This window comes from Thermobia domestica, chromosome 10 (genome assembly GCF_964235325.1).
Source record: "Thermobia domestica chromosome 10, izTheDome1.hap1.1, whole genome shotgun sequence".
Lineage (NCBI taxonomy): Eukaryota > Metazoa > Arthropoda > Insecta > Zygentoma > Lepismatidae > Thermobia > Thermobia domestica.
In genome coordinates, this window is record NC_137463.1 from 227,686,444 (window position 1) to 227,701,139 (window position 14,696).

Here is a 14,696-nt window from a genome sequence, read left to right on the forward strand (position 1 = left end):
GGTATCCTTACATATGCGATACTCGCATATCACACATACACTGTATTACTGTATTTGTTTCAAAGAAACAAATAAAAACGAATATAGAGCGATCTTAATTTTAAATTCCCCAAATCATAGACACAAACTTAAGCACTTTACCCACAACAACACATATCAGCATACTAATGGAAAACAGTAGTGCTGCAGCTCACAGTCAATTTATGCTTTTTACAGAAAAAGCTATTTTTAGATTGAAATTACAAAAAAAAAGAAAAAAAGAAAGAAAGAAAAAAGAAAAAAGAAAAGAAAAACTATACTTTATCTGAGGCCTCATTCAGTATCGATATTCGCAAAACCCGCGGGTCGCAACGCAACGCAAAAATACCAGAAACAATTATACCTGCTATGTCAATTATCGCCAAGTTAAACGCAAATTTTACGCTGCGATAACGAAAACCGGTACGCAATAAGCTCCCTAATGTATTAGTACTATTCATAATAAGATTTTTATTCACTTTTTTCTTTCTTTGTCAGAACTTGTGACTGAATGCGAGCTCCTAAATTTTTCATACATAGTCTCTCTGTTTAATACCTTCTTACAAGACTGCGTCCAAACACCCGAAATGTTAGCCTTTTGTCAGCATTCGTCCACCTTCGTTGCTTCGTGTTGAATTTTTGTATTGCTCACGGTTTTCGTCTGCTAAGGGTGACTGGAAAGCGATTGTCATCGCCCCATTGTGAAGATTACATGAGAAAGGTAGAAGGCTAGCGGCCCATAGCCTACAATGTGTTTTGCAGAAGCTTCAATCTATTCTCGCGTGATGTTTAAACAGCGCATCATTAAATAAACCCATAATCCATTTTAATAAAATTAATTGTATCAATGTCCAAAAGCAGCATTTCAGGCTGATATATAATTAAATGGATAGGCTAAGCTTTATAGCCTTAATGGACACTACGTCCCTGGTTATGAGTCAATTTACATGTTAAAAAAAAAAAAAAAAGGCTACACCTTCGGTTACATCTGGCAACATTGTGTGGTTCCTAGTGTACTTCAATCGTTGCTTCCTAGTTTAAAAATATATGCATGAACAAGGCTTCATTTTGGTATAACCATTATTTGTGTATCACTTCAGGTTCAAAAGTTCTACTACCCCAAACTCCGGGTTGCATTGTATATTGGACACCCTTTATTACTCGTACCTAATTGTGTTTACACAAAGGGTACTAGGAAAGCTTTGCAATACAGTTTTATTTGTTTATTTTTTTCAGAATAATTTCTACCACATTTAATACACCACTCCATCCTCCGAAACCAATCGTTAAACCAGATCTACCAAGTTTCACCAGGGAGTAAGGCGCACAGTTGTCCGAAGTCCTTAAAAGTATCTCAACACTTGAAAACTTAATCCTTTTAAGCTTCATTTTCAGATACGGGAACAGTGCAAAAGGGAGAAGGTTAAGACTGTAAGGAAGGTGCTCAAGAAGTTTTAGTCGTGTAGTGGTTAAATAGTCGGTTCAGGCTTTTGCGCGTTGAGCTGGGAAATTATCATGATGGAGGAACCAGGTGTCCATTCTTGAATTTGGTCGTAAGTTCTTCATAGATTCGATGACTTAACGCAGGCACTGTTCAGTGTACCACTCTGCTGTGACTGTCTTTTGTGTGTGTAAAACGACACGCTCCACAATTCCTCTCAATTTGAAGAATACAGCTATCATTTTCTTCTTTACTGATCGGAAGTTTCTAACAGCTACAGGTGTATCCTCATCATCAAACACCTAGACTTCGTTCTGCATCTTGGTCGGCACATCATAATAGTACAGTCGGGTCCCGTCAATTGTCAAGATATTGTTCACATATTGAGAGAGTCTCTTATCAGACATTTGCAGCATCTCCTGGCACCATGTCACATGTTGTGTCATCTGCTCTTCAATCAGACTATGTAGTACCCAGAGGCAACAAAGTTTCTTCACGTGCAAATGATCATGCAGAATCGAACAAATTGCTGGTGCGTTTCGGCTTAAAGTATTCTCAATCTGCTGGTAGGTCACTCGTCTGTCTTCGTCAAGCATTTTTCTAACAGCAGCATTGTTTTCCTCCGTAACTGACGTTTATGGCCTTCCTGCTCCCCGTCCCCATATATTTCCATAGTGGGTTATTGTAGATGAATTGCCACTTGATAGTATGCAACCCAACTGTAGAGGAAAGGACTGGTAGGTTGCATACCGTTCAGTTACTTTCAGTATTCTAACCAAAGCCCTTCACATGGACTACACGTGACAGTGGTACTTGATTTTCATTTATGTTTCTCGGTTTTTGTTCATTATCTTATCCTCTCCTTATATCTATTCTTTTGCCATCTGATTCCGCTTCCGTTCACAGTTTTTCATACTGTATCCTGGCATCTGTTCTTCGGTCTTCCTTGTGTCCGTTTTCTATCATTTTCATACAGAAAACTTTGTAACGCTTCCGGTAACGCTACATTGGTTTTATTATATACTGTGTTATAATTTGTTGGTGCCCGTGTTGTTTCACATTAACATTAATCCTTCTTCTCAAGGTTTGTACAAGCGACATTTATTCTGCCGGTGTTGCTTGCAGTTGTATCGAAGGATAACGCTTATAGTTTGTGTTCTATGCCCCATTTCTTCACTGTTTCGTAAAGAGCTGTAGCTTGAGCTTGTGCAGATGATGGTATTTCAGGGATGCTTAATAATTATTCTTTCCCGTTAAAAGTTACAAATATCGCGAGTCTGTCAACCTTCTCTCTGCTACTTGCAGCAGGGGTACCCACACCTTAAAACTTTCGACATTAGCGCATTCCGGTATCGTTACAGACAATGACACACATGTACATAGGCGCCGACTTTGGGGGGCAGGACACTTGGCCCCCCCAATATTTAGAGGTGGGGTCCTCGTCCCTCCAATAAAATCCGGCTGAGGAAAAATTATCAAAGAGGAGCAAGAATTTCTGTTGTAAATTTCGTCATTTCTTTAATTCAACGTTAGGAACAGCCTTCTAGGGATAGGCACGACGACTCGACTCGAATTCGAGTCGAGTTCCGAGTCGTGTCGACTCGAGTTCCGAGTCGAGTCGAGTTTGATAAATGGCTCACTCGTTCAGCTCGTTTTAAAACCATGGCATGATTAGACTGGAAAGCGAAAGCCGTGAGAAATGTAAGCAATGTAGTGGAATACTTTTAGTCGTCAGTCTTCGTTCTTTCAGAATAAGTGTTCCGGGGAGCACACTTACTAACCTGAAGGGTCACTGCTGGTACTATTCTATTTATTAATATATTGTAGACGTATTATTTTGGTCTCCTCTGGGGGACACTGTCAGAACTCCGGGGGGAGGGCAGTGACTTCCAAAAACAGGTCTGGAAGAAACACTGCTCGAGAGGGGACATTGCTTGCATCTCGTTTCGTCTCGATAACGAGACGGCAAAGGATTTTATAACAAGACCTCAAATGTCGTTAGCACCAATTTAAGTACATACTTTAGTTCTTACCATCAAGGCTGAGACCTGCACGGTCGAATTTTTGAACCGAAACAGAAGCTCAACCCGGGTAGTGATGTAAAGTTGCTCGGCTCGGTTCAACGGAGCGAAATGCTCGAGCCGGCATGGTTGGGATGAGCCATCTATTCGCCTCAACTGAGCCATCAGCTCTGTTCGGCTCGGTTTGTGAGAGCCATCGGCTTAGATCGGCTCACCCAGGCCGACAACCCTAAGCCCGAGCCGAGCAGTTTTGAACATGTTTGGCTCCAGCGCCCTATAATTTTTTAACAATTTTTGGCTCGAGCCAAATCCTTGCTTCTCCGGAACTCGAATCCACAATCTCGTGAACGATGGCCATGCCTCCTAGACTTCACGACTACCGAGGTCGGCAGTCAATTAGTTTTTGTATTCAGATAGAAACCACCTATCTTTCATGTTTATACACTGTGTTGTTATAATATAATAATAATAATAATAATAATAATAATAAGTTGTAGTAGCAGTAGTATCATTGATAATAATTACACTGTCTATGTAGGGTAGTTGAAGAGAGTAACTACACAAAATTTAGCTCAATTTGGCTCGTTCTGGCTCGACTCGGCTCGAAACCCGACTTGAATTCGAGTCGAGCTTAAATATGTCTGTTTCAAGTCAAGTCAAGTTTCAAAGAAAAGTCGCTCGTGGCCATCCCTACAGTCTTCTTATTCGATAGAAAAGGCGGTTTTCAGAATGGTGTTGAATAGAGCAGTGAAGCTTCAACCAACACTGGCTACACTGATCTGACAAGTGAAGATCAATGCAGTGTGAATTTAGCAGCGGAGTAGCGGATCGAGATTTGGAGGGGGAAGGGGGCCTTCATCAAGCAGTTAATTGGAAACGGTTGAATACAAATCGATTATGATATATTTATTCATTGTTTGGACCCCCCAATATTTTCTTCAAGTCGGCGCCTATGCACATGTATATTTATATTCCAAAGGTAATAACTATTACACGATCAGAGATAAGTCAAAAATAAAGATGTGTATTTGTGGTGAAAAGCTACCCCAAAACGATATGTCACACAATCCCATTTCTATTTAAAATTTTGGGTCTGAATCCAAGATGGTGGAATTCAAAATGGCCGCCATCATGGTACTACTCAGTTTCAGGTGTGGATCTATCTCCACTATCTTTATCCAGAATATAATCCCTTTTCCTTCAGTCGTTTCAAAGTTACAAGGGTATATTCCAGACTTTTGCCATATACTATATATTGTATATGTAATCAGAAGTTTGGTTGCTTGAGGGTCGGCTAAATAATTTTCAATTGAGCCAATTTTTTTCATGGATTAATCTGGTCCGACATGGAATCAATTTAGGGGTTGGGAGCAAAGAAATTCGGAAGTCGAAAATTAAGGACCATCCTAAATAGATATAGATAGATAGATAGATACCTCTTAATTTTGGCTTTTTGTATTCATACCAACGTAATTTTTCTTTCAAATTGCGCAAAGAATGTGCGAGTGGAAAACATAATTTAAATTCAAAATATAGTATTGTACTTATAATTTCATAGAATGGAAAAAAATTTTTATGTTATATTTCGGCTAAGATTATTTTAACCCTTTTCATCTTATATTTCTTGTCTTTTTGCCTTTGGTAATGACTGGCAGAAAGTGCAGTTAGAGAGAGAAACTTTTCATTATTCCACAGGAAAGTAAGTAATATATTTACAAAAAAAATGTTATTTTAGTTATCAATAGTATCATGCTTTCATATCATTTTAATTTGCAGGTTACGCCAAGGAGAACCATGGCAGGTAGCGATGGAGGATAGTAATAATCAGACGTTGTATATATCTGTTTGTGGCCCACTTGAAAAGGTAGATGCGTCTCTGTGTCCCGATTCTACATCATCTGTGTGTGTTGTGAAGCAAGAGAATGGTATATGGAAAAACGTCATCAGCAACGGTGGAAAATTTACACAAGGTATTAGATAAAGATCACAGGAAACATACTGTATATTTCAGATTCAAGATTCTCATCTGTTAAGTGATCTGAAAATTTGGTAGTGACGTGTTAAACTAGTATAATTTCAGATGCGGTATAGGTATCATTCTACATGTATATTTCTAAATTTTTGAGTAAAAGATGTAATATTACACTTGTTAAATTATAATAAATGTTGTAAAGGTGATAAGTCACAATTATTTTATATGTAATTTATTCTAATAATCCGAAGTTTCCTGGTCAACAGCGTCACTTTCACTGTTTTTTAATTATTATTATTATTTGCATAAACATTGTGTGCCCAAAACTGGTTATGGATTTGAGCGTTTAAGGTGCGACATATAATTGTGACTGAATTTTCACTTGTTTCTTACCCGTGGTTCTGAATGCCGAAAATTTACCCATACAACATAATACGATTACGGAACACTTCCAATGATACAAAGAAAAAACACATTACCTGGACAACAAAAATTTATTGGCAATCCTAGTTAAAAAAAAAAAAAAAAAAAGAGAACACAACACACACCCCCACACGAATTTCCATGAAACTTGAGGATACATCAAAATGATAATAATAAATATTTAACGACAATCTATGAAATGCTATCTTTATTGTGATTCACTTATAAAATTTCATGTTTTCCTTTCACACTTTTCTACACCATACTCCAAGGGGAAAAAGGAAGGAGGCAGCAGCTCCAAGGCATTATCTTCTTTAGAAGATGCTGTTGTAGACAGTAGTTCTCCCAAGATACTAGGTACATAATATTTCTTGAGATGCTGTTAAGCCATTCCATGTGAATCAACCAAATTTTCAGAAAAAAAAAGTCGTCTCCGAATTTGATGAAACTTTGTGTACATATTGACCCCTATGAGAGATGAACTTGCACCAAATTTTAGCCTTGTACCCCCTGTAGTTTCAAAGTGTAGAAAAGAAAAGCCCATTACTCTCCGCTTTGTGTATTGAATTATTTGTATTAATATGTACTTGCATTAATATTCACTGCATAAGCTACTGTACTCTCCATTTCACTATTGTGAGTTTTGAACTTACAGTTGCAATCCTGTTATACCTTCCTGTGTCGAAGTCGTGAAAAATTGGTGATTTCTCGTGGAAATGTCCTGGAAATTTTTGGGGGAAAGAGAGTGGGAACCCTGATATACTATTTTTCTCTCTAGCTCAATATTTTACGGGAGATATGACCAATTGAAGCTAAAAGATTCTACAAAAAAAAATCAAATTTCTCTCTCTCTCTCTCTCTCTTTTTTTTTTTTTTTTTTTTTTTTTTTTTTAACCATACTGTATTTTGAAACTACAGGGAGTACAGGGTTACAATTTGGCGCATGATCATCTTTCATAGGGGCCTACATGTACACCAAGTTTAATCGAAATCTGACACCATGAGGTTTGGGGCTTGATTGATTTCACATGGAATGCCCTTGTTTACTTCTGAATTCACAATACCTCATAGTTGAATAGCCACCCAACTTTAGTATGAAGTTTTCGGCGCACACGGTATTCTACAGAAGAGAACAACCAGTCGAGGTTACTTATTTGGAGTATGTAGACGCACTGAAAGTCAAGAGAGTGGTTTCTCAGGGTGACTGATGCGTTGTTCTTCCAACTGAGAAATTCCTGAAGGGTTGACAGCAGTTCATTTAAATATTCAAGGTGAGCAAATGAAATTACATGTATAGAGCATATGTAAACCATGCTCTAAGTAAAATATTCAGTTGTAACATTGATTTTGTTATCGGAGAACTACGTTTCTGACATGACCGCTGATTATAGTTTCTCAAACATATAAAATAGTGCTAACTCACTACATAAAAATGTCCAAAAAACACTGAATATTCATAAACTTCGTACATATAAAAATATTTTTGTTTAAATAAATTTCGATTATTAGCAGTATTGTCGACTGGTTTGTCTGTCCGTCTTGGCTACACCTGGTGCAATGAAAATATGCTTTGTTCTGTTGGCTACGACGACTTCAGGGAATTCATTTCTCATCAATATCCACCAACATACAGAAAGATATTTTCTTTCTTTTGAGCATACAAAAAATATATTAAAGTGGATTTTCCCTTAAGTTGTCTTGTATAGTCGGGAACTAAAGAATATATGGAACCGGGAAACGGTTACAGTTGATTAATCTATATTGATAATCCTTAAATGTAAAATGCACGTGCAAAAGATAATATTTGCTTTTTACACAATACAAACTAGTAAACCATCAAATTTCACTTATAGAAAAGCAATTTATGCACCACTAGTAATGTAACGCAATCACTATATTTGAAAACAAGTCACAAGAACATATTCATACCGTAGAAGGAGGATTCCGTACCGCATCTGAAATCATAGGTGTTCAACTAGCTACCACCAAATTTTGGATCACTTAATAGTAACAAACCTGAATACTGGAGGCATAACAAAGTCCTATGTTTGTTAAGAAAATATGTTTAGAGAATTTCTACTACATTTGTATTAATTACAAGTACATCTCTTCGTACATTTGTAGTAATTAGTTATTAACACTTCTAATTGTCGTACTGTTTCTTAACATATATATACGAGATTGTATCTGTATTTTGTCACTTAATTTTAGAGATCAAAATACTTAAGTTCAGTTCTTCCACAAAGTAAGAAACCAAACTATTAATTTAAGATTGATATAACCTATATTACTTTCTGTTACGTGTAATATTGTGTGCAACCTTCACTAAGGGCGGATCCAAGGGGGGCTAAGGGGCTATAGCCCACCCCTTGACGCTCAGGTATACAGTGGATAAAATGAGCTTCAATTCTGCTTTACACTGGATAAAACGGCAAATTATTTTTTATGGTTTAGCCCCTCCCTTGATCATATCCTGGATCCGCCACTATATATATATATATATATATATTCTTCAAGCAAAGTCTGGTATGGAATCTTTTGCTGCATGATGTTAACCCTATCCTTGTAATATTAAGTATTTTTATACGTATTTTATGATGGGAAGTGAAATTACTTAGGTAAAGCTAATAAATGTACGAGAATGTTTTGATAAGTAACTTAGTTTAATATTAAAGAAAACAATTTGAGTTTTTTCAGGTACGTACTTTATTGCTAAACATAGTCCCTTCGAAGTTCAACGCACTTACCCCAATGTTTCTCCATCGTCACTGTCCTTCACTAAAATGAATTTTTTCGGAGCTTTCAAATTACTTGTTTAACTCCTGTATGATCCTCTTCATTTTACTCAAATTTTCGTGCTGCCAGAAAAGTTTTGAGTTTCGGGGAACGTAGATCTAGTGAATAGGCAGAAGTGGATCAAATTACGGTACCTCGGCTAATTTTTGCTCAAAAGTCAGTAGCACTTTTTTTGTGTGTGCTCTGGAGTAAGTAGACGCCGCATCCATCTTGCGCAAATTTCTTTCATGTACAATTCTTGTCGCAAAATAAAGTGAACCCGTTTAATGGAAATGCTTGTGGCTTCTGCTAATTCGCGCACTTCGCTCGTCTGTCGGCTATAAATAAATCATGGACTTATTCATAATTTCGGGTGTCACAGTTGTTTTCAGGGCTTCATGACGTGGTGCATTTCCAATACTTGTTCTGTCACGCTTAAATTCATTTATGCAAAGTCGAGCAGTTTCATAGGAAGTACACGATATATCCAGTGTAGGTAAAATCCTCTCATGATTTTTATTCTGTTTTCTCTTCCAAAAAGAACTGAATCACACCTCGAATTTTATCCATTTTTCACTGTTACGCGAAACACTTCTGTCTAAGCAGCTGTCAAACAACAAATCACTGTCAGAATTACTTGAGACCACTGCTTATTTATTCATAGGAAGAAAACAACGCTATCTATTAATATGCGAACCAAGTTACTTATCAAACTGCTCTCGTAAAATCATTATCTTTAATGCTCCCAATAATTGAGAAGTCACTAACAAAAAACTGATATTTGGTCTGGCCACGGTTCGAAGCTAGGAAATAATAGCTGTGGACGGTAAAACTGGTACCTAACTTCACCTATATAGTATTCAAACTATATCAAACTATATAAATCGTGAATATGACTAACTAATAACGGTGGAACAGCTGAGTGCTGCTAGGTTCATTTCTTCAAGGCCCTTTGTGCATTTTATATGTATTGTGATACTACTTCAGAATATTCAATTAAGGAATTCGAGATTTGTTTGAACCATCCTTGGATTTATGAGCCTTAATAAGGAATGGTTGTTAAATCTATCATCCTATGCTTAATAATAATAATAATATTAATAAAAAAGTACAATAACCTAACTGTCCTTTTGGCCGATTTCTTGCAAGTATTTTGTAAGCCAGAAGTGGGTATATTGCATTTGGTACCCCTAAACACATCTGTTTATTCTAATCGTAGTTTTTCTTTTGGCCATACGTGTATAAACTTCATCTCAGCTGCACACTCTGTTCTTGAATGTACAGTTGTAATTTCTGTACAGTAAATTACACTTCATTTGTTCGAAGCCAAAGTTGGAAGCGAAAAGAACTGTGTAAAAATTGAAATTTGAGACCGTTTTTAGTTTCAATAAGAAATTCGAATTGTAACAAAATTTTAATTTTCGGTACACCTACATGCATCTTCAAAACCCTCGTTTTAAGGAAAAACTAACTTTTGGCATCATACCTTCGGAAGAATAATCAGGCTGTAAACTTCCGGAACGACAGGCTGTAAACTTACGTTAAATCCGAGTGTCGTTCGGGAACGACACGTCCATTTAAAATTTAAAATACCAACTAAAAATGAATTTTGTACGCTCTTTTATTTGAGAAAGTAATTTTGAGTGTTTTGTAAATTATCTATTGACGAATCTGATGGAAGAATGCCTTTCAGTCATTGTAGAAAGAGAACTAAAGAAGGTGTATCATTATTATTCATAATACTCAAGCATTATTACTTTGCAACAAAGTTATTGTTTGCAATGATTTTTCAAATAGCTCTTGTTCGGAAACTGGTATCTTCTAGTAGATTGGTACTTTTTCTTATATTTCTGAAAGTTTCAACCGTTTAGAGTAAAAACTTAAGAAGATATGATTTTTAAAAATAACCCTTATTTTCTCCAGGACACAGGATTTTGTCAATTTAAATACCCCTAGGATTGAAAGTGTTAATCATGAGTTATGGCTATCAACCTGAACTTGACAGTTGATCACATCGTTTGGTTATTCCAGGAAAATGGCCATAACATTGAAATTTCATAGAAATGTTAGAAATAGAAAGAAACTTTAAAGTGTATATATATATATACAGTGGCGTATTTAGGGGAAGGGGGCTTCCGGGCTTAAGCCCCCCCCGAAATCTTACTTACTATAGTAAAGTATATGAAATATCTTGCAGATTTTTCACATTTTCAGGCAAAGCCCCCCCGAAAGTTAGCAGAGCCCCTCCCGAAACAAAATCGTAAATACGCCACTGTATATATATATATATATATATATATATATATATATATATATATATATATATATATATATATATATATATATATATATATATATATATATATATATAGTATAATGTAAGCCGCTTAAAGAGTAGTTTATAAATTAACTCAAAAAGTATCAAACCGTCATTTCTCTCTTGGGAGTTGCCGAATTAGCGAAAGGGTCGGATTAGTAAGTGATTTTTTGTTTGTTTGTTTTAACGACCTACGATTATACACCGTGGAGACGGTGATAATGGGATGGATAATAATGGTGGAATAAACGGTAATAAAATGGAGAGCCTCGAAAAAATCCGCCACAAAACCCACTTGGCGGGAGCTGAAATTGAATCAGGGACCTGCGCATCAGAGATGAGCACTATACAACTGAGCTGCCACTGCCACTGGAGAGAGAGCAATTATTATTATTATTATTATTATTATTATTATTATTATTATTATTATTATTATTATTAATAGTAATAATAATTTACATGTCTTTATTTACGAGATACTTCTGATACAATTAAATACACATTTTCACAGAAACAGAGTGACAGACTCAGTTACAATTGTTATACAGAAAAATACAAATTGAGCACAAGTAGTTGTATAATACAGTACATGGTATCAAAAATATTGAATTCTTTACCTAGTATTAGCAATTTGAAACGTGCCACTTATTTTCCTTTGTTTGAGTGAAGATGCTTGTTAAGGCATACTTTGTCACACAACCTCTTAAGGCTTACTGACAATGGCTATGTAAAAGAAAAACATTTTCTCCCGCGTTAGTGAGGGTGTAGTTTATTCACAAATACTTGTAGCGTTTTTCAGTAGATGTTCTGTTAAGGTTGATCATAATAATGAGAAAAAGTAAAACATCAAGGAAAGTTCCTGTTATCAAATAACTGATTAACAAAGCCCGGATTTTTAAATATACATATTTAAATGGTTAGTGCATATTGGTAGTTTCATGTGTATTGGACAGTCCACCATCTGACTGGGAATACTCTTTTCTAGTATATCTTTCAAACAAAAAGATCCTCCTGATGGAATTAAATCGTTACTACCATGATACACAGACTGAGCACTAGGTGGTAGATGGAAGGTTATTAGCAGCATTCATCAATTTCAAAACATCACATCAGTCAGGTCTATCTGAGAATTATTTAGTTGGGCAGGTGCTTTATGAACTAGTGTGTGTTGTATACGGTTACAGAATTTGTACTTTATAAAAAAAAAAAAAAAAAAAAAAAAACTGTTTTTTATACATGCCTAAGGTGAGGTGTAGTCGAAGTGCCTTACTAAAACGGTGGATTTTAGGCAATGGTGACTAGCAGTGTACTGTGAAAATTTATTTTGCACACAGAAACATTGTAAGGAAATAAATGTAAAATGAATATCATCATCATCGTCATAGGTATTCTGCCATTATTGACAGATCACTTGCTTCAGTTGAGAAGCTTCCGTGCTCCATGGTCGTCAGCTAACTTCTTCGTATTCACGTACGATTTTTCTGTTTTCTGGAAGTATGGTGATTGTGAAAAAATCGAATTCGAGATTTTAACGGATCAACGGTTTCATGGCCTCTACGTAAGTGATTTTTGAATACCAGTTCGTCCGTCCTAGTGTAACATCTTCACTCACCTGAAAATAATATAATTCAATGAATTCGCACCAAATTTTAAATTTAAGAGTCTCTAGGAGAGTTTCTCGAGTTTTCTTCCTACCCCAAAAATAAGAGTAGTTTACTGAAGATTGAAAATAAATAAAAATACGATTTTCTCGAAAACGGCTCTAACGATTTTCTTTATATTTCATATACCAATACTGCATTACGAACGCTATACTGTGATACGAACCATTTTCCTTGGAAAATCTACGAGTGATTTATTCATAGTAGTTAATTCTTTTCGGAGGATTTCCTCAAAACTGACTCGGATGACTTGGTTTATCTTTAATAAATAAATTTCATTAATACCCTGACAATACCACATAAAACTAATTTGTCTTTATATATATACAGGGTGTTTCGAAACAACACCGACAACGTTTGGTAGGTGATTCGTGACACGAACATAAGACCGCAACATAAGGTAGGTGGTGAGTACTTCAAATTATATTCCCGTAGCCAAACTCCCTCTATAAAAGTTGTTGCGGAAGTGCCGCAGGATTCTGAAGCTTGGATACGACACGGTAGGATAGGACACGTATTTGGATAGGACACATAGTAGTTTCTAAGTGAAGCCTGATCCGACTACGGTAGGTTCCATAGTAGTGGAAGCATGGACCTTTAAAGTTCAGTTTTTCATGTTTTCGGCAGCCTATAACTCCGAAATTAGGGATTTCTGTACCCACGTTAATCTATACTTTTTCTTTTATCTTGACGTCAGAAATCATCTCCCAAACGTTGTCGTTGTTGTTCTGGAACATCCTATATAATATGGGTCAATGCATAATTTCGTGCGGTGTTCTTTTTCGGTTGGCAACAATGCGGCGTGAAGCGATTATTTATCGTTATTCCGTTGTTTTCCCGTAGTTCGAAGTTTGTGTGTTGTGAAAAACAGGTTTCCTTGATTGTGAACATACTATTGTATATATTTCAGACAAATTAATATGGAATATCAAGTTGATAAAAGTGTTCATTTCCGTTACATTGTACTCTTCGAGTTTAACCGAGGATCCAGTGCAGCAGAAGCTGCGAGAACAATTTGTACAGTGTGCGGGATTGAAACAGTTGCTGAAAGAACGGCACAGAAATGGTTTTTCTGCTTTTGAGCAGGACAGTTTGACTTGTCTGATGATCCACGTTCTACAGGCGAGGCATTGAACTACTACCTGAACGTTGGCAGAAGGTCATAGATGGAGATGAATACATCACTGAGTGATTGTGAGTTAACTCTTCTTCAACTGTTTCTTGGCTACTGTAGCTACACAGAAGGTGTATGGAAGGAAATAATGAAACGATGATAAAGATATCATGGACTCTAAAAGCAATACACCCACTTCTCGCTTATCAAAACGCTTTCATATTATCGGCCACATGGTCAGTCAGGTTTCTACCTAGATGTAAGAATCATTCTTTATTAGGACTGAAAGACTAGTTTAAATATATATCATGTATTATAATGTAAATTGCTCCTCAATTAACTCAACAGGTACCCACCTCGCTCTTTTTAAACATGGTTACATATATTTGACTACAGGATGTGGAAGAGAAAGATGAGTGAGTACCTCTTGAGTTCATTGATCAAGTAATTGAAATTAAAATCCGGGTTATGTAATAAGATATTTTATTGAAGCATCAAAATTCATATGAACCAAGCTCAGGTAAAGAACCTAGCTGTTTTATCTTTATTTTTCAATGGGCATTCCAAAATTATATATATATATATATATAATATAAACACAGTAGCGTTTTCACTAGAAGTTCTGTTAGGCCGATCATAATAATAAGAAAAAGTGAAACACCAATGAGAATTTCCTTTTATCAAAAAAGAAAACTGATGAATAGGGTTCGAATTTTTAAAAATGCAGTTACACAGTTGGCTCAATCTACATATATGCAAGGTGTTATCACAATGTTTTGGGTACAGATTCGTCACATCAAAATAAGAAAAAAGTTGAAATTTCCATCTTTCAGAACCTCCGGTACTTGCACAATCATTTTTAGAGAGGCTGTTTGGAAATACTTTATCACTCTCCACTTACCTCTATAAAAATTGGTGCGCAAGTACTGGAGCATTCTTAAACATGGATATTTG

The 14,696-nt window shown here is 36.1% G+C and overlaps 1 protein-coding gene across 1 annotated transcript in view; it reads left to right on the forward strand.

Moving 5' to 3' along the window:
• Nucleotides 1-14,696, forward strand: part of Lerp (lysosomal enzyme receptor protein) — a 502,993-nt gene that overhangs the window by 63,914 nt on the left and 424,383 nt on the right. The window contains exon 2 of the mRNA XM_081729164.1: nt 5,257-5,450. Within this exon, the coding sequence (XP_081585290.1) occupies nt 5,257-5,450 (194 nt within the window). The remainder of the gene's footprint in view (nt 1-5,256; nt 5,451-14,696) is intronic.